This window comes from Benincasa hispida, chromosome 10 (assembly GCF_027475165.1).
Source record: "Benincasa hispida cultivar pf3 chromosome 10, pf3_genome.v1.1, whole genome shotgun sequence".
Taxonomy (NCBI): Eukaryota; Viridiplantae; Streptophyta; class Magnoliopsida; order Cucurbitales; family Cucurbitaceae; genus Benincasa; species Benincasa hispida.
In genome coordinates, this window is record NC_143487.1 from 39,046,635 (window position 1) to 39,072,397 (window position 25,763).

The following is a 25,763-nucleotide window of genomic DNA, read 5'->3' on the forward strand; positions in this document are numbered from 1 at the left end:
TTGTGAAGTGCTCTAAGTTGATTGGATATGCATGGATGTTCCATGTGTTGATTTTAATATGTAATACATACTAAAATGCTATTATGTGAGTTGGTTATGATTAAAGAGCATGTTGTCATTTATGTGGTTTGACATAAAACATGTTTAGAGGAACATCGATGGTCTTGTTTTTAGAAAGTGTAAGATGTTACCTTGTGAGTTTGTGTTACAGAGCAAGTTAGGTGGGTATAGGGTGCCTTGGTGAATTTTGGTTATTTTGAATGTTTGGAATTTAAAACTGTTTTAAATTTAAGTTGGTTCTTAATTAGTTGTTTGAGTTGAGAACTTGTAATAGGTCTTAGTTTAGTTTACTTGAGTTGTCATTTAATATAGCTGGTTTATTTTTAACAAGTTTTGGATTTATTTTGTGAAGGGTTGAATATTCATTTTTTGGGAATTTTGATAATTTTGTTGAGAAGAAGTGGTTGTAGAATATTATTAGGAGTCTTCATGGACCACACATCTCTGCAATTATTCTGCAGAGAGTTATCAGAATAAGCTCTCCAAAAAATTTAGAGAAAATTTCTTTAAAAATCTCATTTCTTTTTTTCTTAATTTTTTCAAAGAAGATTCCCACAAATCAGATCCTTGCCAGAGTCATAGCAAGAAAGATCTCATGGAAGAGGAAGATCTCGAGGAGAAGGACACTAATTCAAGAAGAGTTTTTTCTGCAGTCATGTATCGACCAAGGTGTGGTGCTTAACCCCTTTGCGTTTATCGTATTTTAAATTCTTTTATGAAATCAAAGAACATAAGTCCATTGCTTCTGTCGTGGGATCAAAGTGTTCGATCCCTTCAGTTCACAACAAACCAAAATAAAAAGTTAATGGACATGTGATACCCAAGAAGATTGGGTACATGGACCATATGTTTGTTGTTTAGGAAAAAGACCAATTATTATGATCACATACGTTTGTTATTCAGAAAAGTGCTAAGAAAAACAACAAAAAAGTACAACTTCAATCTATAAAAAAGAAAAAAGCCTCAATTCTCATTTGAAAATAACAAAAACAATCAATTTAAAACAAAAGTAAAAATAAAAACTAAAATGAGAAGAAACATAGGGTATACAAGTAAGATTGAAAAGACCTAAAACAATCGATAGTTACTATTTTACCAATAAGGTGAACTTTTCCTTTTTAGTGGCTCAATTATAAGAATTCTAAAGTAATCGGATCACCCTTTGGAAAAAGCTAATTGGAAGCAATGTCTTGACAGATGTATGTCAAGGTTGTCGGTGGTGCCATAGAAGAGCGGTGGAGTTGACTCTCTCGAGATCTAACTCTGGAGAAGGCTCCGATCGTCACTCGGAATGGATGAAGGAGATGAAGAACTCTCAAGTTTTCCTCTCATGCTTTCGTCTGGATCACAAGGATCCGTGCGAAAATGGACCCAGCGGTTAAGAACGATGAAAAAAAGTCGTGCACTTAATACTTTTCTTTTCTTTTTTCTTTCTTTCTTTTTTTATTTTTATTTCAACATTAGTATATAAGTATATATCATATTTTTGTATATGATGATTGAACTAAGCCACAACTAAAGTTTCATTAACTAATTCAAATAAATTGATATGGTGTTTCTGATAAAAACTCTTATGCTTATGTCAATCCAAATTTGGACTACAACAAAACATTGACAATTTAAAAAATCAAATTGAACCAAATCAATCCATTCATTTGGTTTGATTTTTTATTATAAAATTGAATATCTTAATTTGTATTTGGAGAAAACTAAAAAGTATTGATTTATGGTTTTTGATTGAAAAAACCAATCAAAACCAAACCAAATCAAATCGAGTGTATATATACATTTAAAAATAACTCTATCATTATATATCTTTTAGTATTATTATGATGCATGTATATTTGTTATTTGGGAAAAAGACTAATTATTATGGATCATATATATTTGTTATTTAGAAAAGTGCCAAGAAAAGTAACAAAAATATATCACTTAAATCTATTTAAAAAAAAAAAAAAGAAGGAAGAAATAGACTCCATCATAATTAGAAATTAGCAAAAAGAACCCATTAAAAAAAGTAGAAATAAAAATAAAAAATTGAAAGAAAAAAAATGAACCAAATAAAAATCAATCTATTAGTTTTATTCTTTAATGAACATTAGTTTGGATAGGTTCTTTATAAAACCAATGGTTCAACTTGATTCTTGATCGACCCCAAAATCAATAAAATTGAACCAACCTCCATACCTAATCTAAAATAATAGAGTTTCATTAACTAATTCAAAAAAGTATTTTCATAAAGTTTATAATGGCGCATTTATAAGAGGGTAACGTAGAGTTTCCCTATTTCTTCTCAAAATAGACTCACAAAGGCAATTTTGAGCTAGCCCGTAGATGAATGAAGTCGGTGGTATAAATGCTATGTCAATTATTGAACTATATGATTATTTTAGCAATTACCTAATTTGATATCATAAAAAATAAGTAGTCATACTTTCACCATACGCACATGGCAAATTAGATTTATGACAACACAATGTCAGGTGCATAGTAACTCTTAGTAAACATGGATTCATAATAAAATTGTAGTGTAGAAAATTGGATAAAAAATGTTGAGAATTTCAAATGTTGAAAAAATTAAGGAGTCTCACATACTTTATAAGATAGATGGACTACTTCTATCATTGTTAATTGATTTCGAGATAAAATTTCATATTATTTAATATAGTATTCAAATAGATCGTAAATGTCATAATTATTCATTAGTTAGACAAGGACAAGTTGATGATTCTCTATACTTAAGTATCTATACCAAATCTTATCTTCACTTTTTCTAATGGAAATCTTATCTTTAGTTTGTTGTGTTTGACATTGTCATTATGAGAAACAAATTGTAGTTGGTATCATGCAACAACTTGGATGAGAGAGGGGGAAAAAAGCAACAATAACACTTGGTAGAGAAAAAAAAATAATACAAGTAATTTACTAGAGATACTTATATGAGTAGTTGATCATTTATGTTGGGTTAAATTATACAACAAAAAAAAGTTATTTTGTTTATGATTTTTTCTATTAAGGGTAGTTTAGTCTATTTCTCCTAAACTATTTTCTTGAGTCGTAGGGATTTAATCTTAATTTCTTTTTTTAAATGTTTCATTTTAAGTTTAGATGGTAAGTATTATAGTGATATTTAATATTAATTAAAGAGAAAAATAGATACGAACTCAAAACCTTTGTTATAATATCATGTTAAATCATTAATCAAACGAAAAATTTTAATTAATTTTATATTATCCAAACACTCTACCAACTTTCATTATTTCCATAATTATTTTAAACCTAGTTTAATCAAAGATGCTTTAACTTCTTTAAAATTGCAAATAGAATTGTCAATTATTGTTCAAATTTCACATTCCTTTTTATGTAATACAAAGTAACACACCCACAGAAGTCATTATTATCGACTCATTTTTCATATAAAATGACAAATTTTGATAAAAAGTGTAACACGTTTGTCACCTCATAGTTACACGAATAATTAAAGTTCTGTTTGATAATCATTTCATCTTTTTTGTTTTTGTTTTTAAAGTTAAATTTATTTTATCCACATTTATTATAATAATCTGTATCATTTTTAACTATAATAGTTGAATTCTTAACCAAATTCTTTACAAAAACAACTTTTTGAAAGCTATTTTTTTAGTTCTTAAATTTTGGCTTAACTTTTTAAATCATTTGTGAAAAATAGATAACAAAAGAATAAATTTGGAGATGGAAGCAATGTCCCATAAGCTTAATTTTCAAAATCAAAAACAAAAAATAAAATGATGGTTACCAAATAGAACTCTCCCCGTGTTTTGAAAGAAAAAGAAAAACAATACACTCTCAGATATTGATTCAGCTAAAACGTTAAAATAATAATTAGGTGAATTAAAATCTGAAATTTTATAGATAAAATCATTTAGATCATTAAAAAATAGATTAATTTAGATCATTAAAAAATAGATTAATTTAGATCATTTATTAGAATTTTTATTTTAATATCGTTATGGCATAAAAATTAACACACGTATCAGATTTTTTAATTTAAATGTGAAGAATAACGTAATATTAAGAAGAAAAATGTTGATATTAGATGGATAGTATCAATCACTACAAGAAAGGTTAGATCTTCCAACAATCTTTTTTCTAACTTATAAATTTTTTTTGTTCAAATCGGGAGAGGATCTAGGACTTCATGATGCCCTTTTTTAAAAGGTCAGGGAAGGTACTTTATCCTAACGACAGTTTCATTTACCGTTAGGCTAAGTTTTAGATTAAAAACAATTAGGGTCTTCTCTGACAACACATCCGTTGCGTTGAGAAAGACTGTTTATCCCGACATCCAAAATTACGCATCAAGAAAAGTTGTTGGAAAGAAAATTGTTGTCTTTTCGACTCTTTTTTTAGAAGAATATTTGAATAAAGATTTGCCAATGCTATTCAAACATAGCATCCGAAAAAACCACATCTCTCGATGCTAAAATGTAAGTGTCAAAAAAAGTTGTTTGCAAAAAAAATTGGGGCACTTGCAAATATAATAATCAGACACAAAATATTAGCAGATGTAGCACAATGTAGAAAAATTTGCAGATATAGCAGGAGTTATATCTAATGATTGGAGTCTATTAATGATATACTATATTGTTGGTAGGAGTTTATCAATCAGAATCTATAACTGATAGGAGTCAATCAACAATAGAATCTTAGATTTTGCTATACTCACAATTTTTAAATTATTGTTATACACTTAATTATTAATCTTAAAAGTATTATCAATTGTAATTACCTACCCTTTAAAAAAACTGAACAAAGATTCACTGACACTAATATAACATAAGGTCGGAAAAGACCTCCCTTGATGCCGAAATATAGGTTTTTTCCTTTTCCACCCTTTTTTAGAAGGAAAAAAAATGAACAAAGATTTCATGACGCTAGCCTAATGTCCCACAAATTTCAATCTATTTTGATGTCGAATTAGCCCTTTCTTGACGAAGCTTTGATGATGCTACTGTTGACAGTTGAAATAACGTCGAAAAAGTTCTCCCCAAGCTTTTTCTACTTTTCCAAACCTTTTTGCCATTGGAAAAGGTCAATTTTTTTTTTTTTTTTAATGAATAAGTGGGTTTTTTTTTTCTTCTATTTTCTTCCTTTATTTTTCTCTTCTTATTCAAGAAGAGTTACGTGACAATTTTTCTTATTATTTTGGTAAGATTTTTTTTTTTTGTGATGAATGATTTTATTTTAATGATTATGAGTTGATTCGAAATAAAATTCAAATAAAAAAGTTATAAATCACTATTAGACCATAGGATAAATTGGTTTACTTATAAAAAATATAGGATTACAATTATCAATGTGAGACTTTAATTAATACAACCCTAATTTATGAAAATAAATTGATTTTTTTCTATTACATTTAGAAAATCAATAGCAATCAATCAAAATAAAAGAATGACATGGATAAACAAACCTCCAATAACTACATACATAATATATATATGCTATAGGGGTACAAGTGGAAATTAATTGTAGCATGTGTATCTTTTGTATTTAAGTTGTAGGATCGGGTGTAAGATGAAGTTTAGGGTATGTTTCATAGAGAATCCAAATTCAATTTTATGTTTACAAATTTATTGAGTTCAACAAATATGTGTCTGGCAGACAACCTAAATTTTGTTTCTGAAAACTGTTTTCGGATTCTCTAATCCAAATCGTGTAAATTATAAAAACAATAACTTTATGTTTTCATTATATCTAGATTTTGAATATTGAATTTTGACTTTTAAAGATAAAAAACACTTAGAACTAATATTATAAACTCAATTTATTTTTTTGGTAAATTATATATTATATAATGTATTATAACTTATATAATATCACAAAATAATAATTATACAAAAAAAAATTTAACATTTAACATGTAACATGTTCATAAATAAATAAATGATAGTTTGTTATTGACTATTCTTTAATGGATAACTACACCAAGTTTTGTGATTTATAAATATAATACCAATTACATTTTAAAAAATTATTTAAATTATATTTATGTTTCTGAATATGCTACCAAACACATAATTGAAAACATGAAATACAATTTTGTTTTCAAATTTTTGTTTTCAAATTCTCTAATAAACAGACCCTTAATTTTTCGGTTTTTCAATAAAGATTTAGAAGGAGAGAAACTAATTAATTTTTTCTTTCAAAAAAGAAGTAACAAATAAAAAAAAATAAAACAAACAATAAATTGAGTTTGTACACGTGTACTTTGGCTTGTTACTATTATACACAACCGTTGAAATTTTTATTTAAGACACTTGTACATTCTCTTGAGGTTAGAAGTTCAAATTTTTACCTCAACAAGCTATATGCTTAATTGATCCAACTCCAAGTTGGTATTGAATTCCTTATTTCCTAAATTATGCTTCAATTGGTTGCTTCTAACGATTTTTTTTGTTCAACAATATATTTGATGATATATTTTGTGTTTGGTATATTAGTCAACTAATATAATTTATATTTAATATATTAGTCTTTATTCTTCTTTTAGCTCTTTTAGATGTGTTGTATTAAAGGTTCAACTTCTCTTTATTACACTTCAATACCCTTGCAAAGTAAAAGATATACATTAATGATATACTTAAAATTGATTTTTAATGAGTATAGATACACTAATAATATATTGATATATTATTAATAGGCTACACGTATATTTGAATTACATTTTTAAGTGATACTTGAATTACGTTTTTTTAATGAGTATTGATTACACTATCAATACTCCAATGTTATGATTGGAATGAATTTGGAATAAATATTGATATACTACTTATACACTAATAATATACTTTTTTTAAGTACAATTGAGAGTAAGGGGATTGAACCACAAATCTTGTGGTTTCTAACACACTTGTATGCTAATTAAGTTGTGCTTAGTTTGGCAATATACTAATGATATACTTGACGGAATAAATTTTTAGTGATTTCTGATATATTTGATATACCAATATCATATTTTAAATGTATTTGGAATGAGTGACAATAAACTATTGATATGCCAATGTAACATTTGGGTATTGTATTATTTTGATCGAGTGATAATATACTTTTGATACATTGATTATGTACTTGAAATGCATGTTGAATTAGTATTGATTTTCTCTCTCTAAATTTGGTATATCGGTATACAAGATGTGAAGTATATCTACTATACAACTAATTACCATCAAAATCATGTAAACAATTTTGAAAATTGAACAAATCAACTTGTAGATACTTTATATTTTGTATATTAATTGAGCTTCATATTAATTGTTTAATCTTTGCTTATCTCAAAAAAGTTTTAAAAATTAAAGGAAAAAATTGCCCATCATTTAAGGTATATAGATTATAGCAAGAAGAAAACAAATAGTAGAACTATTAAGAGACTTCAAGACCTAAATATTTTAACAATGTTGTATGTTGTAATGTCTTCAATCTATTATTTAGCACTTTGAACAACCAAGTACAGGGATCTCGTTGCCTGATCAACGAGTCGGGATCCAGAAGCGACGCACCCTGGTAGGGTTTAGGGGCAATAAACTTGAAACTTAAGTTATTTTCGTACTTTGCATATTTACGATATATACATTTTTAACCCCAGGGTTTAGGAAGTGTACTATATAAACTCTCTAACTTTAGTGGTGGCTCAGTTTTGTAATCTATATTATTCTTTCTAATAAACCTGTTTTTCCTATATCTCGTGGACATAGCTAACACATTGTTAGTGAACCACATAAAGTTGTGTGTTGATAATTTACTCTTTAATTTTTTCTGTTTATCTTTATTTCTCGATTTTATGATAAAATGTTATCAGAGCCTAATCGTTAGGGTTTTAAATTCAACATTTGTTCAACAAACAAAGATATTTGTTGTAAACATGAAAATCAACAAATTCACAAGGAGGAATAGTTTTGGTCTGTGACGAATCAAGATGTGATCCTTGCTGAAGCAGTAGGGGTTGTGGGTGTCACTGACTGATAAATCGAAAAAGGTAGCCCAAATGATGAATAATGGAAGGCTCTAGAGGAAAAGACCCATTTGACTATCATGCTATGTTTGGCTGAAGATGTCATCATCGAGGTCTTATATAAAAAAATTATCGTTGATCTTTGGTTGATGTTGAAAAGTCTCTGAATGATGAAGTCTTTAATCAAGAATTTGCTTCTAGAGCAACGTCTATACAGTCTATATATATAGGAAGGTATGCCCTTTAAAGATCATCTACATTCGTTAAATCAAATTTTGATAGATATGCGTAATGTAGAGATTAAGATAGATAATGATGATATTACCTGTATTTGCCTTTATCATATGATCTAGAGTTTCATTGATACTTATATTGTTAGGAAAGATACTCTAGCTTTAGAAGAAGAGAAGTCCACACTACTTACTAGAGAGATCCATCAGAGGGTAACTAATTAAGATATAGAAAGTCAAACATATGGACTAGTTGCTACAAGAGAGCAAGGGAAATGAAAATTCTAGCAAGGAAAATTTGAACTAGAACCATAAATTTTTAAGTCCAAGGGTTCTAAGTCTAATGACATTTGTCGCTACTATAAAAAAAAGGCTATTGAAAAAAAAAACAAGTAGCAAAAAAAGAAAGAAGTTTTTGCCGTTATTGCAAAAATTATAATCGATTCTAAAGAAGTTGATGTTGATTCCGAAGAAGATCTAGCCTTAGTTGTAAATAAACAATCACATTATCATGATGTATGGGCCCTTATTTTGGGGCATCTTATCATATGTGTCCAAAAGAGAGTGATTTCCAAATGTATAATTAAATAGACAAAGGGAATATTAATATGGCTAATAGTTTTGTGTTCAAGATAATTGGAAAATGCTCAATTAGGATACAAATATTTAATGGTGTCTTATGCACCTTGGACAAGGTTAGACATGTTCCATTAATGACGAAGGGTCTGATATCTTTACATGTCATCGATAATAAGGGTTATAGTTTCAAACGTAAAGGTAGAGTCATATATGTCTACAAGGATTCTTTGGTGGTTTTGAGAGGTATGAAATGTAGAACTTTGTATTTTCTGTTAGGTTCCACAATAATTGGGTATGATGTTGTTGATCGCCTACCATCCACAAGGAGGATACGATCAAGTTTGGTATATGAGACTTGGTCATATGATTGAAAAAAAGATATGCAGGTTCTCAAAAAGGGATCTTCTTTATAGGCACATGATGTAAGATCTTGAATTGTGTGAACATTGTGCGTTTAGGAAGCTTCATCATTGCAAGTTTCTAAGGGGTGTTCATCGTACAAAGGGGACTCTTGATTACATCCATTTAGACTGTTGGTGGCCTTCTAGAGTTAAGTTTATGGAAGGCAGCAGATACTTCATGTTTATAATCGCTGATTACTAAAAATAACTTGGTTATTTATGATGAAACATATAAATGAAGTCTTCAAAAATTTCAATAAGTTTTGGACACCTTGATTGGAAAATAAATTGGGAAGAAGATAAAAAGGTTGTAAATTGATAACGATCATGAATTATGTTAGTTTAAGTTCAATGAATTTTGTAAAGTTGAGGGGATTGTTCATCATCATATTGTCAATGATACTCCACAATTGAATGGGGTTACAAAATGTATGCAACAAACATTGTCGGACAGAGCAAGATGCGTGCTCTCTCTAATGTTGGGTTGGCTAGAAGATTTTAGATAGAAGCGATAAATACAATGTGTTATCTAATCAACCGTGAACCTCACACAAATATTCACTGTAAAACACTTTATGAGGTGTGCTCTGGTAAGCTTGTAGATTATTTTTTATTAAGAGTTTTTTGTTGTACCATCTATTATCATGTTAATGAGAGAGAATTTCAATTGATATCTAAAAAAACTTTATATTTATGGGTTTTAGAATGGAGTTAAGGGATATAGAATCTGTCTCCTTCTATTAATAGAGTTATACATAATAGGAATAGTATCCAGTGTAGTTTTTAAAACCCTATTCAATAATTCTACCAATCTTTATTTGTATAAAATATGGATTGCAATTTTTTCTTTTATTTTTTTAAAGTTTTTGTTTTTTATTTTTATTTTGTAATGAATAACAATTAATCCACTACATTTCTAGTAGGAATATGGTTAAATAAAATGGGAAGTCAAAGAGAAATCAAGACTTTTAATTCCTAATTTTTCTCTATGAATTTCATCTTCTTTCTTTTTCTTCTTTTGTTGCTTTATATTTTTCCTCTATCATTATTTTTTTAATTGAATCTCTCCCAACATTATTGCAGCCAATGAAATGCTACCAAACTTTTTCAACAATTCCACTTTAATTCCCTCCAAATTTGAAGGATCTTCAGAGAATAAATCTCTATTTTTCACTAATTATTGTCAGAAAATGTTACAAAAAAATCTCCATTTTATATTTTTATTGTTATTTGCATACTTTTTAACTACAAACATAATTTTCCAAATATTCTTAATACTCATTTGATATGTGAATTCAATTAAATAAAAATCTATTTTACAATTTTCTATATATAAATATTGAACTTAACGTAGACAAAATACTATTATTCATATAATCAATAACCCTACAATATATTTTAACAATTATCAGTCTTATAATAGTCGAAGGTGTTGAAGTTGATTATTGAAGAAGATTTTCACCAGAGTTTGTAGTTGGAGGTGGTTGTTGGAGTCCACAATTGATCGCATGAAGGTGGTATTGGAGTTATTGATCGTCAAATTTTGTCGTTGGAGATGGTTGTCAGAGCCTAAAGTTGGTCGCATGAGGTGGTTGTAGGAGCTAGTCATCATAGTTTGTAGTTGGAGATAGTTGCCAGAGCCCAGAATTGATTATTGGAGTTGGTTGTCAGAATTGGTCACCAAAGTTGTCGTCAAAGGTGGTTGTTGAAGCTCAAAGTTTCTTCTTGGAGTGTAGCAATTGTAGTTGCCAATAGTGGTGAAGGAGAGAACCATTAAAAACATTGAAAGAAGGAAGAATTGAGACGAATTGGTAAAATATATGAACTCAACTCCACCAACTAAACATTCATTTGGTATATTCTAACTTAACTCATGTTGGTGAGCCAAACACCCCACAACACAACATTTAGGAGTATTTTTTTTCTTAATAATTTAGCCAATAAATTATAATTCCTACGCAGAAAAGAAATTTTCAAAAATAGAAAAATAAAGAAAACTATTTACACAAAATAACAAAATTTAATATTTTTTTATAGAAGTCGATAGAAGTTTATCCGTAGTGATAGAAACTGATAGAAATCTATTATTGATAGTATGTGATAGACAAATATTAATAGAAATATATTAGTATCTAAGAGTATTTTTGTAAATAGTCTGACGTTTTTAAAAAATTTGCTGCAATTTTAAATGTGTCATAAGCAATACCCCACGACACTTTAAACTCGATTTCTCTTTCCAAAAGAAAAAAGAAAAAGAAAAAGAAAAGAAATATCGCTTGTTTTGTTGCTTTCTGTAGCTTCTCTCTCAGCATCTCTGTGTTGCTTTACGTTCCCAACAAATTGGCATCGGCCATTGCTCCCTTCTTTATATTATACTACCAACGACGACAATGAGCTTCACCACTGCACCTCCAATCCATACCTTGTCGTATTCCCCTTCCTCCTTCCATTCCAATCCCTTCAAACCCACAATCCTATCTCCCATCCCTCTCCGCCGTTCCTTTTCTTCTTTCACCCACCGCCGCACCTCTCCTCTGCTTGCCGCCGCTGCTGCCACCACCGCCTCCGACCAGATGGACGCCGATCGCCTTCAGAAAGGAATCGCCGAGTTCTACGATGAGTCGTCCGGGCTTTGGGAAAGCGTTTGGGGCGAACATATGCACCATGGATTTTACGATCCTGATTCTTCCGTTTCCCTCGCCGATCACCGCGCTGCGCAAATCCGGATGATTGAGGAGACGCTCCGGTTCGCCAGCGTGGAGAAGGCGACGGCGGCGGTGGATGTTGGGTGTGGGATTGGGGGAAGTTCTAGGTATTTGGCGAGGAAGTTTGGGGCGAAATGTAGAGGTATCACTTTGAGCCCTGTTCAAGCTAAACGGGCTCAAGCGATTGCTGCGGCTGAAGGATTAAGTGATAAGGTGTGTAAGGTCTTTGAATCCTCTGTTCTTAGTTGTTCTTACTCCGTTTATTCTCCCTTTTTTTTTTCTTTGAAGATTTTCCATGACGCTTTTGTTTTGACGTTTTCTTTGCTTTGATTCTAAATTTGAAAATTAGTCCTCAATCAACTATTACAACCAAAATAATGAGTACCATCTAGATTAGTCCTTTTCAAGTTTGGTTGCTGAAATGGTGAAAGAATTGCCCACATAATTACCACGTCTCACATTGTTTACCATTTTAAGTTTGATCTATTTTAGTCCTTAAAAATTAAATGGTCAGTGATTTGAATTAAGAGTAATCTTTGAAATGAATACGGAAGAAATATGGGTGAAATATTTGTTTGTGGTAATGTTATATGATATATAATTAAATCTACCTTCATCTATTCGTTTAAATTTTTAGGTCAATTAGTGATTTAAGATGGTAGCAGAGCATGGCCTACGGAGATCCCTATACCATTTTCATTTGTTGGGCCTTTTACATATTTCAAATCCACAAATGAGATGATATATAATTAAATTTACTTTTACTCATAAGCTTTTGTCTTAGGGTCGATTAGTGATTAAGAGGCAAGTGAAAGCAAGGATTTGAACTTTCGGCTTTTTAGTCAAGAAAAAAAAAAAACTTATCCAATAAGACTATATTGATGTTAAGTGATAAAATTATAGGACGATCTTACTTGAACAGGATTTGTTCTATAGGTTGTACTTTTGTATCCTTGAGTTAAGTGACAAAATTGTCAGAGAGGTCAAAAGAGTTACTTATTCTGTTAAATTCAATAATATCTTAATAATTAAACTTATATTTTAGTTGAAAATCTTGTGATTAAAATGATATATTATAAAAGTTGTAGAAGACATAATATGGAATATGAAGTATCTGAATGGTTAAAATCAAAGGTTTGACATAAATGTGGGATTCACAAGATTTTGAGGAGGATATTTGGTGAGTGGTAGGTGTGTTTTGAAGTGGCAGATGCTCTGAACCAACCATTCTCAGATGGGGAATTTGATCTGGTATGGTCCATGGAGAGTGGGGAGCACATGCCTGACAAATCCAAGGTTATTCTTTCTATATACTCTCACTTTAATGACTTCCATTTCTATTAAAGTTAGTGTTTGTTTGTCTGTCTTAGCTGTGTTTTGTTGATATGCTTCTTTCAAACTCTACAGTTTGTGAGTGAACTAGTCAGAGTTGCTGCCCCTGGAGGTACCATAATTATAGTTACATGGTGTCATAGAGACCTTGGACCTTCTGAGAAATCCTTGCAGCCATGGGAGGAGAAGCTCCTTCAGAAGATTTGTGATGGCTTCTATCTCCCTGCTTGGTGTTCCACTGCTGATTATGTCAAATTACTCCAATCCCACAATCTCCAGGTATTGTAGTCTTTTATACTTTGAGCATTCTATCTATTTATGATTGATGGTTTTTGAAATTTAAACCTTCTGAGTTCACATAATCATGAGGTTTAAAAGATTCAATATTGTAAACTACTCAAATATTTAGATAAAAAGTGAAGTTGTGAAATCTGGAGAGTTATGAATTCCTAGAATCTACAGTGTCAGGAGTTAAGATATAAAATTGATGTTTTTTAGTCGTGCATCTACGAATTCCAAATAGTAAAGTTCACAACTTCACATTTCCATATTCCTACTCCACCAATTCCTTGTCCAAGGAGTTCATGGAGTTGGAGTTGTAAACTCCGCTTGTTTTGCTCAAGAAAGTTGTAGGTCCCACCATTGGAATACATCAATTTTATGTCTTATTAATTTTTTACACGAGTTTCGGGAGTTCACAACTCCTTAGACTTTATAACTCTATGGAATTGACAACTCTACTTCTTGCTCCATATTTTCATTCCTTGGAGAGTATTTGGGACAAAAACTGAATTTGTTTAGTTGTGGCCCATAATGTAAAGAATTAATAAAGTACTCGTTTTTAAGTCACGAGGTTTTGAAATTTTTTTGACCAAATAAGAAGTAGAGTTAATTTTGGGACGTAGTGGAACATCTTGATAAGTTGAATATTTATTTATTTGAATAAACTAATTTTTTTTTCTTTCTTTCTTTATTATTATTATTACTGTTGGAAACATCATGTAAAAAAGGATTGTGTGGTGTTGATAGGATATAAAGACAGCAGATTGGTCTGAGAATGTAGCTCCGTTCTGGCCTGCAGTTATTCGGTCTGCATTGACTTGGAAGGGCTTCACATCACTCTTACGAAGTGGTAAATATTCATGACACTAAGAAAAGTCCTTTTTTTTTTTTTTTTTTGTCAAAAAATGATTTTAAATAGTATTTATCAATATCTATTTATCATTAATAAATAGTGACATTTACTATAATTATAAATATTTTAGTTTATTTTTCTATATCGGAAAACAACTCTTTATTTTACTCAATTAAAAAAATCTCCATATTTCTTTTCTCAAACCACATTTTTTGAGTTAAAATATCATTTTAATCTCTATATAAATGGTGATTTTTAGTAAAATTAGTTAAATAATAATAACTTTAATGTAAGAAAAAAAAACTGTTTGAATATACTTTTAAAATTGATTAAAATATCATTTTAGTCTCTATATAAATCTTAAATTTATTTATTTAATGGTAATTTTTAGTGAAATTGGTTAAATAATAATAACAACTTTAATGTAAGAAAAAAAAAACTGTTTGAATATATTTTTAAAATTTATAAATGAAATGCTAATAGAGATTAGTTTTCCTAGTAGAGACTATAATTAATATTTATGTTTAGTAAATATAAGTATTTAGATTTTATTACTAAGAAGATGTAAAGTTTGAATATATTATTATCTTTTTAGTATTTTTTTTTGAAAAGGTATTGTAATTAAAATGTGAGGTGGGGAATCGAACCTCGATAATACAAATACTATGCCAGTTGAGTTAAGCTCTTGTTCTTTAGTTTGAAAATTTTTGTTTGGATTTTAAAAACACTTTGTAAAAAGTAAATAAATAAAAAATAATAATCTTTAAGCAAAACTAATATTTAGGATAAAATACTATTTTGGTCCATATACAAGTTTGTTCAGTTTTAGTCATTATACCTTTAAATGTCTAATTTAGTCTCTCATTTGCAATAAATCTTAACTTTAGTCCTTCAAAGTCAATTCTATGAAAATTAGTCAAATAATAATAATAATTTCCATGATAAGAAATACAATATGTTTATATATCTACAAAATTTAAAAAAAATCTACAATAAACTAAGTTTAAGACTTATTAAAAATATGTGGATTAAAATTAGACATTTGAAAGTATATAAACTAAAATTAAACCAACCGTATAAAGATTAAAATGATATTTTAACCTAATATTTGTAAACGTAAAATCTAAAAATCCGAAATATATATTTTTTTCTCGTAAAACTGTTCATGAGCACTTGAAAAGCATATTTATTTGGTTGGGTTATATTGTTACAAAATCAGGATGGAAAACAATAAAAGGAGCACTGGTAATGCCATTGATGATTGAAGGATTCAATAAAGATCTCATCAAATTTGCCATTATTACTTGCCGTAAGCCACAATGAAGCTTCTTCTTCATACACCTATATACCAATCCCAATATTTATAAACCTCACAACCAAATTCTTCCCTCTTATTAATTGTTCTTCCTTTTATTTTCTGTTATATTTCTCGGGGAAGAAATTTCCATCTTATTAGTTAATTTGTAATTTTATTTTATTTATACTTAGAAAATAGGTTAACTTTTTAATTCTGTTGGCTTAATCGTTCAAGTTGTTTTTCATATTATGCATTTGTTGGTGTTAGCTAGTGAAACATTAGAGATTTGAATATTTAGACCTCAAAGAAAAAAAAAATACTTGTTGGATAATTTCTTTTAGAGATAATTTAATCAAAATATAAATTAGTAAAGGCTCCAATAATTTTTAATAAATAAAAATACTAATTTCAAACCATTATTTAATTATTTGTTGTAATTTATTATTAGTTCAAAAATTTATGTGTGGGAATCTGAACAATGTCACATGTAGGATTAGGATGCCATTTTAAATTTACGGAGTTTGGTTTTTGGCGTTTTCGTTTATTTCTTGATTAGTTTAATGATATTTAAATTCAAATGGTTCTTTTTTCAAGAAACGAAATTCAATTTGTACTTAAACTTGTTAACCACTGTAGGTTTTTTTTTTTTTTGAGTGTTAAATTACCATTTTAGTTTTGGGACTTTTAAGTTTATTCAATAAATTCATGTGATTTTAATGGTTCAATTTTAGATCATGTATTTTTCATAAATCTTAAATATAGTTCTTATTAATAGTTTATTGTTGACTTTTTTCTGTTATCTATTAGCATTTTTTTATTTCCTCCTATTATATTAAAAAAACTTTAAATAATTAAATTTAAGATTTATTAAAAATATAAAAATTAAAATTGGGTAACAAAAAAGTTTAGAACTAAAATTAAACAAACTTTGTATTTTCACTTTTTTAAAGAATTATTGTATTCTCTGGGTTTTTTTTTTTTTGTTTTTTTTTTTTTTTATGAGAACATATTTAAAATTCTCGGGAAAAAAATGATTATATTTGACCAATTATTTATGAAAAGATATCAAAACACAATAATGAAAGTCTTTTTTTTTCCTCCTCTTACATGTGGTGGAAAATTAAACGTGTAAGGATTATGTTTGGACTAAGCTAATTTTAGTTTTTTTTTTTCTTTTTCATTAAACTTTGTAAAGTAACAAAAGAAACCCTTCTGTTTTAGAAATTATTTTTACAACTATTTCACACCAATAGATTTTCTACTATAAAAATGAAGAAACTTTTTACTGATAGAAAAATGTTAAACTATTTACAGAAATTAAAAAAAAATATTGATAGACACTAATAACAACATATAATAATGATAGAAATTGATAGAAGTCTAAAATGATTAAATTTTACTATTTTGTATAAATAGTTTATCTTATTTTTCTATTTTAAAAACCCCCATAAAAATGATTATTATTATCTAAAAAAAAAATTATTGTTAATAGAGAAATTATTTTAAATGACAAAACTGTTGAAAATATTTATAAATAATAGTAAAATATTACAGTCTATCTGCGATAAACTGCGACTACTATGTGTTTACACTATGATAGATACAAATAGTAGTCTATTGCGATCTATTGTAGATAGACGGTGAAATTTTGTTATATTTATAAATATTTTAGTTTATTTTTCTATTTTTGAAAAACGTCCTCGTTAATATTATTATTTTAAAATATAAAATTATTATCAAACATTTTTCCACTATTAAGATGTGTGAATTTCAATTTATTCTTAAATCCATTCTAAGAGAAAGAGCATAAAACTTTCGTCTGTTATCTCTTTTGTCCCTATTTTTCCTCGTTTTCCTTCCTTCCATAATTTATCATATATTAATATGAGATCAACAATATTAACCTATTATATTGGTGATCGTTTTCAACTATAAATCTTGTAAGAGACATTGACATGAGAAGAAAAGTTAAAAAGAGAAGAACAATTAAGAGAATTCCTATTGTAGAAGCAAGATTTTTAATAGGAATGGAAATCGCATCCAAGAAAATGATGGGCAATAATAACAACAAACCATAGTGTTTTCAATTTACAAGTTTTATTAATTGATTGATATTGCATCCAGTAAAAGTATATATATATATATAGTGGTGGATCAAAAAATATATGTCACGGGACATAATTCAAATAATGTTAAATATCAATTTTAGTTATTTAAATTTAGATTTGTCATGGACATAATTTTTTTTTTTTAATTATGAACTTTAAATATGTATAGTAAGTCTATAAATTTTTAATTTTGTATGTAATAGAGACACATTCAAAATATTTTAGTTATTTTAAATTTAGATTTGTCAGGGACAGATTTTTTTTTATTTTTTTAAATTATGAACTTTAAATATGTATAGTAAGTCTATAAATTTTTAATTTTGTATGTAACAGGGACACATTCAAAATATTTTTAAAATTAAATGTTCTTATATATATATATATATATATAAAATTAAAATTTAATTAATCTATTCAACATGGTTAAAGTTCACGGTTTTAATAACTTGACATATTAAGAATTTATTAAAAAAATGTTTAAATATAAAGACTTATTCAATTAAATTATCTAAAATATTTTATATATAAATATTATAAATATGCTAAATTAGGTGTAATGCAAATGCTCTGATTAGTATTTATTGGTCATGTGTCACTTATCTATTATTCCATGTGTCTCAAGATTACACACTATTAGTGTCCATATAATCCACCTCCTAGTTATCAAATTTCCTATAAGTAGTGGTATTTAGTGGGTTTTGAAGGATGCATCCATATTAGTGATCATTCCAAGAAGATTGGAGAAAGTGGAGAAATTCATTCTTTGTTATTTTATTTATTTAATATATTTATATATTATATCATATATTATTATTATATTATTTTTCGCCATATCCATATTCTCGTTGTGCGTCGTTGTGCTCCTCAAATTCACAATACGTTATTAGCACGAGTTCTTATCGTTTTCTTCGCTAAAGGTAGGTTTTAAAAATATGTTGGTTTTTCTCTCTTCATTATAATTAATAAATTTACTGTTATTTTACATATTTAATATCTATTAAAGTTCTAATATAAATACAATATTTTATGATAGTGCTACCCTGATAAATCTCACAATTAGAATTTGTCGCACTTGATATTAATGACAGTAACTATTTGTCTTGGGTACTTGATGCCGAAATCTACCTGGATGCTATGAATCTTGGAGAGGTTATTACAGAAGGAATTGCGACATTCAGTCAGAACAGAGCAAAAGCTATAATTTTCCTTTGTCATCGTCTTCATAAGGGATGGAAAATGGAAGTCTCTTACAATAAAAGATCCCCGTATCTTGTGAAAAAAATTTGAAAGAGAGGTATGATCATAAAAAAAAAAAAAGTTATTCTTCCTAAAACTCGTTATGAGTGGATGCACTTGAGGCTACAAGATTCCAAATCAATAAGTGATTACAACTCTGCATTATTTAAAATTAGTTTGAAACTGTTGTTATGCGGAGAGAAAATTATTGACGCCTATATGTTAGAGAAGATATTTTCTACATTTCATGGCTCGAATATGCTCCGCAGCAATATCGAGAGAAATGTTTTAAACAATATTCTGAACTATTTCATATTTTCTCATGACTGAATAAAATAACGAGTTATTAATGATGAATCATGAATCTCGACCAACCAGACGATACCATTCCCTGAAGTGAATGCTGTGAATTTTAATAATAATTGTGGTCGAGGTCGAGGTCGTAGTCATGGTTGAGGTCGTGACTATGACAAAGGAAGAAATAATTATTATTTTCGTGCTAGTCATTGTAATCATTCAAATTTCAAAAGAACCACACAAAATGATGATCATAAAGGAAAAACTCCACAAGATAAGAGTTCAAAAGGTGTTGAAAATAAATGCTTCCGATGCGGAATGACTAGGCATCGATCACGTACCTATCATACGTTAAAATACTTAGTTGATCTCTATTAAGCATCCCTGAAGGAAAAAGAGAAAAATGTGGAAGCAAATTTCATAACAGGATAATCACATATTTGACCCATCCTATACGACAAATTTGGATGTGGCGGATTTTTTTTTAATCTCTTGAAGAGAAAATCGGCAGAATTGATGGAATATCAAGTGTTTCATTTGACTTTGAAAATATCTAGACTTAATGTTGCTTTTTTTTTATTTATCTCCATACTTTTTTCCTCTTAGTAGAGGTTAACATTTGTATATTCCAAATGTTGTTTTTCTTATATGATTATTTTCTTTTAATAAAGAAACCTTGATCATTTTCATATGTTGGGTGATTAAAGAATGAGTAAAGAAGATCTATATCTGGCAGATAGTGCAACTACACATATAATATTTACAAGTAGAAAATATTTTTTCAAACTGACAAGGTTGGAAGAAAAAGTCAATACAATATCAGGTTTTGCAAACCTAATTGAAGGGTTTGGAAAAGCAAATATTATTTTGCCTAGACGAACAAAATTTACAATTGACAATGCATTGTTCTCTAATCAATTAAAAAGAAATATACTTAATTTAAAAGATATACGTTGCACTGGTTATCATATTGAGACTGATATAAAGAATAATATGGAGTATCTTTATATCATATCTACTGTCTCAAATGAAAAACATATATTGGAAGAATTGTCTGCTTTATCTTCTAGATTATATTATACTCATATACGAGTAATTGAAACATATGCGACAATGAACCTGCAATTCATGAATCTAGACATATTTATAATTTGGCATGACAGGTTAGGTCATCCAGGGTCTATAATGATGAGAAGAATTATTGAGAATTCAAATGGACATTCATTGAAGAGCCAGAAGATTCTTTAATCTAATGAATTATCATGTGATGCTTGCTCTCAAGGCAAGTTAATCATTAGACCATCACCATTAAAGTAGGGATTGAATCACCTGTATTTTTAGAACGAATTAATGAGGATAAATGTGGACCTATTAACTCACCAAGTGGATCATTTAAATATTTTATGGTATTAATAGATGCATCTAGTAGATGGTCACACGTGCGCTTATTATCAAGTCAAAATCTTGCATTTGCAAGATTACTTGCTCAAATAATTAAGTCAAGAGTATAATTTTCTGATTATACAATTAAGACCATTTGTGTTGATAATGCCGGTGAATTTACATCCCAAGTTTTTGATAATTATTGTATATGTCAATTGGGATAAGTGTCGAACATCCTATAGTTCATGTTCATATACAAAATGGTTTAGTAGAATCATTCTTAAAGCGTTTGCAATTAATTGCTAGACCATTGCTTATGAGAGTTAAGCTTTCCACATCCGTAGGAGGACATGTTATTTTGCATGCAACATCGCTTGTACGCATTAGATCAGTATCTTATTATAAGTTCTCGCCATTACAATTAGCTTATGGCCATGAGCCAAATATTTTCCATCTGAGAATTTTTGAATGTGCAGTACATGTTCCAATTGCTCCACCACAATATACTAAGATGGGGCCTCAAATAAGGTTAGGAATATATGTTGGATATGATTCCCCATTAATTATCAAATATCTTAAACCCCTGACGGGTGATGTATTTACTGCACGATTTCCTAATTGTCATTTTAATGAAACAAAATTTCCAATATTAGGGGGAAGAACTAAGAAGTTGGAAAAAGAAATTACATGGAATGCATCGTTATTGTCTCATTTAGATCCCATCAATGTGAATTTGAAGTTCATAAGATAATTCATTTGCAAAATATAGCAAGTCAGTTACCAGATGCATTTATAGATGCAAAGCAAGTAACTAAGTCACATATACCAGCTGCAAATGTTCCATCGAAAATTGATATTCCAACACTACAAATTGTCACTAATGAGTCTGAAACACAACAGAAGCGTGGTAGACCAGTGGGTTCTAAAGATAAAAATCTTCGAAAAAGAACAATAATTAATAGTCAAGAAGACTTGGTGGAGGATGTAAATACCCATGAAGAAATTCTTAACATGACTAGTGAGGAAGGTGAAATACCTAAAGATAATAATGAGATTTGAATAAACTATGTCATGATAAGAAAAAGATGGAACCAGACTCATGTAGTTATTGATTGCATTTTTGCATATAATGTTGCTCTTGATATTATATCTAAAAATAAGGATTTTGAAGCAAATTCTATTGAAGAATGTCGACGTAGAAATGATTGGCTACAGTGGAGAGAAACAATCAAGGCAAAATTAAACTTACTTTCAAAACGTCAGGTTTTTGGACCAGTAGTTCGAACATCAGAAGGTGTCAAACCCGTGGGATATAAATTAGTATTTGTGAGGAAAAAAAAATAAAAATAATGAGGTTAGAAGAAATAAAGCAAGACTTGTTGCATAAGGTTTTTTACAAAGACCTGGTAGTGATTATGAGAAGACGTATTCTCCAATAGTTGATGCAATTATACTAAGATATTTAATTGGTTTGACTGTGTAGAAAGTCTAGATATACATCTTACGGATACAGACACAACATATTTGTATGGATCTCTTGATAATGATATTTATATGTAAATCCCAGAAGGATTAGGTACCTGAAACATATAAATAAAATACCTGGGAATTGTATTCAATAAAGTTACAGAGATCGCTATATGAATTGAAACAATCAAGACGAATATGTGCAGGAACTATGAGGTCTGCAGCGGAAGTGAGATCAGTCCCAATTTCTTTTTCACGGTTATTAAAATGGAAAAGAACATAAAATTATGCATAAACAAAAAATTTACAGCATTGCAATGCTGTGACCTAGCGTTGCAATGCTACGAAAAAATTTTCCATCTGCCATTCGCAGTGTTGCAACGTTGTTGTACAGTCGCTTACTGTACAGTGGAAAATTCCTTCATTTCTTCTTTTGATTTGTGCCTTGTTTTCACAAAAAAAAAAAAAAAAAAATTCCAGGAATAGCACGAATGACTCAAACAACAAATTACAGACTCGATAGCTTTAATTATGCCCAAAAGAAAGGGCCCTTACAAACCAATTTATAAAAATTAAAGCAAAGAATCTACTGTCCAATCCTGAAAACATACATAAATCCCAAACCATTCAACATTCATCAACATAAACAGAATTCAAAATGCAACCCAAATTGGGACCAAGAACGTCGCTTTGATACCAATTGAAGAAACTGTGAGGTCTACAGTGGAAGCGAGAATGATCCAAATTTCTTTTTCATAGTAATTAAAATTATAGAGAACATAAAATTATGCTTCAACAAAAATTTTACCGTATGTAGAATGAGGAGGAAGAATGGTTAGGAATTAATTTACCCTGGAAGAATAAATTCTTCATGTAATTCCTTCTCTCTGGTCACGAACAACCACGATCACAAACCTTTTGAAGATCACGAACAAAGAACCAAAGATCCAACACTTTGGACACTACCAAGAGGTCAACCTTTGTATTCTCTATAGGGGATGAGAATCACAAGAGGTGTGGGCTTTGTGTTCTTTTGGGAAGAGGGGAAGAGTTTTAGAGAGGGAGGAGATTTTCTTTCAGAAAGAAAACAATACATTGAGTGAGTCATTTTGTAATCTTCTATGAAGAAGATGAAGCCATCGTAAAAACTCAACTACCCACTCCCCACACATGTCTAATTGAAAGAAAATTAAGGGGAGAGAAGTTGTCACTCCCTCCCTTTAATTTTGAAATTAAATTTAAATAATAATTATGTTGGGTTGAATGTCCTAAAACTCGCAGTTTGTAATGTTAAACATTTTCTATTATCAATAAAGATGTTATTGATATTATTCAATAAAGTTGTTGTTTAATATATAAGTTGCACTTGTAAAGACTAAATCCAATAAACTAAGATCCATGACTATTACATGAATACCTGAACTTTATATGGAGATGTAAAAATGGATCAAGTTTGAGTAAATAGCCAAAACGGTCTATAGTGTATGAATAAGGTTGGGTACCTTATTCTTGTAACACTATCGGATGCGGACCAATTTATAGATAGTATAAACAATGTGATCCTGAATCGCTTAAGTGGAGACATGAGAAAGGAAGACATCCTTTGCAATGAGTTTGTATAAGATTGGACCAAGAAATAAGTCACTTTTACTTTATAACACTGTTTACTGTTTAAGACTGACTGTTACGAATAGATGACCTAAGTAACTTGACCTTAATCCTGAGCTAACTATGAACTCTTGTTTATTCAAAATTATCCTTAGATTTGCATAGGTGAGGGTTGACTCAACAGCATCGGCTCAATAAGCCTCCCTTTGTAGGGGTAAGACCAGGTAGATAGCTGGGGACATAAAGTGCGAGATAAAATTCACACCAACTCGATTTAAGAATAGGAGAAAGGTTGTTCTCTTAAATATTGAATCTAGAACTTGAACAAGAGGTCTCACCCTCTTATTGGTCCTAGAGGGATTTGGTTTAGTGATTGGATCACAAACCAATTGTTCATTAGAGGATAAATGGAACTTAAGGAACAAGATGCAATTTCGAGGGTAAAACAACATTTGACCCAGTCGTTATTACGAATAACCTGTGAAGGGTCGACTTATTAATTATGGTTAAATTAAGTGGATAGAAATATATCTGCAATGAGGAGAATACAGCTATCGAGCTATAGTGGTGTGCCTCGGTAGTTAACGAATATTGATTAATTCGGTCTAAAGAGTTTAGCCAATTAATCTCAAATCGTTGAAGCTCATGATCTGTAGGTCCATAAGGTCATTCTGAAATGTTCAAAATAAAAAATCAAGATTTTCAATTTTTAAGTGTTCAAATTGATTTTAGGTTTTCAATTTGAAGTGTTCAAATTGCAAATCAAGATCTCAATTTGAACTGTTCAAATTTTCAATTAGGGTTTCAATTTGAAGTGTTCAAATTTACAATTAGGGTTCAGATGATTATATTCAACATAATTAACGTTTAATTTTTTTGAAATTAAACGAAATTGGAGAGTCTATAATATTTAAATATTGATTTAAATATTAATTACATGAATAGGATTTATGTATAAATTAGGTGTTGAATTAATTTAATATTTGCTATTAAATTATTATTTATTTATTTAATTAAATTTGTTTAATTAATTATTTAAATTAAATCAATTTTAAAATTAAAAAAATTCAATTTGAAAAATTGAAATTTTGGTTTAATTTAAATTTTGATTTAAATTAAACTTAAAAATTGAAATTGGAAATAGATAGTGGAATTGTCCGAATTTGTTGGACAATCCCACAATCACACACCTATCCCACTTCTTTATGGCTTTTTGAAGTGTCAAGGGGCTGGTGTAGGGGTGATTTCATGTAGATGTTACATAAAACATCTCCAATTTCATAAATGGTAAGGTTTTTTTGCTGGTATTTTAGAATTTCTGGAAAAGCACACTTTCTCTGTAAAACCCTCTCCAAATCCTCCTTCAACTCACTTCAAATCAGAGTTCCACTACATAAATTCAAGGCTAAGAATAGTAAAGAATATATTTTTGGTGGTCTACTATGGATTTGAAGCTCAAATTGGTGGAGAGCAGCTCGGATTTGGAGGATTCTTCAAAAGTATATATTCTGGAAACCCTTATATCTTGAAAATCAGTTTTGCATGCTTTTAAAACTAAAATTAAGTGTAATCAGGATGCTTATTGATTCTGATTGCTTTTGTTGTGTGAATGTTCATTCCATCAATTGGTATCAGAGCATGATTTAAGAACTCAATTAACGTTAATTGAGTTTGGTGGGTGAATTTCTATGGATGCATGTTTGGTGACTGATATGGTTTTTTTTTTTTTTTTTTTTTTTTTTTTTTTTTATTTTAACTTTGGCATTAGATTTCTCTTTAATTCAGTTGTTAACTTTGTAATTGGCTCTTGGTTGATGAGCTTATATGTATGCTCTAGAGTCTGTAATTTTATTGGAGTCAATAGAGTTATATTTGAGCTGTAATTGAAGTTTGAAGCAAGCGTGGTTAGCAGCAAAAACTGGAGAAGAAGCCACT

At 29.2% G+C, this 25,763-nt stretch overlaps 1 protein-coding gene and 1 long non-coding RNA gene across 2 annotated transcripts; both read left to right on the plus strand.

The window, feature by feature from the left end:
- The first annotated feature begins 528 nt into the window (after window positions 1-528).
- On the plus strand, window positions 529-1,628 carry LOC150033332 (uncharacterized). Its single transcript, XR_016523634.1, has 2 exons — window positions 529-729; window positions 1,258-1,628. It is a non-coding gene; the product is annotated as an uncharacterized LOC150033332 (long non-coding RNA).
- A 9,780-nt stretch (window positions 1,629-11,408) lies between these two features.
- On the plus strand, window positions 11,409-15,973 carry G-TMT (gamma-tocopherol methyltransferase). The gene is made up of 5 exons (XM_039044536.2): window positions 11,409-12,178; window positions 13,157-13,261; window positions 13,373-13,576; window positions 14,327-14,429; window positions 15,652-15,973. The coding sequence occupies exons 1-5, from the start codon at window positions 11,651-11,653 to the stop codon at window positions 15,753-15,755; spliced, it is 1,044 nt and encodes a 347-aa protein (XP_038900464.1). The 5' UTR covers window positions 11,409-11,650; the 3' UTR covers window positions 15,756-15,973.
- Window positions 15,974-25,763: the final 9,790 nt, after the last annotated feature.

What these genes read in the sequence shown, in the direction of transcription:
- G-TMT (XM_039044536.2), top strand. Translation starts at nt 11,651, where the DNA reads ATGAGCTTCACCACTGCACCTCCAATCCATACCTTGTCGTATTCCCCT. An exon ending in ACATGCCTGACAAATCCAAG is followed by an intron (nt 13,262 to 13,372) that starts GTTATTCTTTCT and finishes CAAACTCTACAG; the next exon opens with TTTGTGAGTGAACTAGTCAG. An exon ending in CACATCACTCTTACGAAGTG is followed by an intron (nt 14,430 to 15,651) that starts GTAAATATTCAT and finishes TTACAAAATCAG; the next exon opens with GATGGAAAACAATAAAAGGA.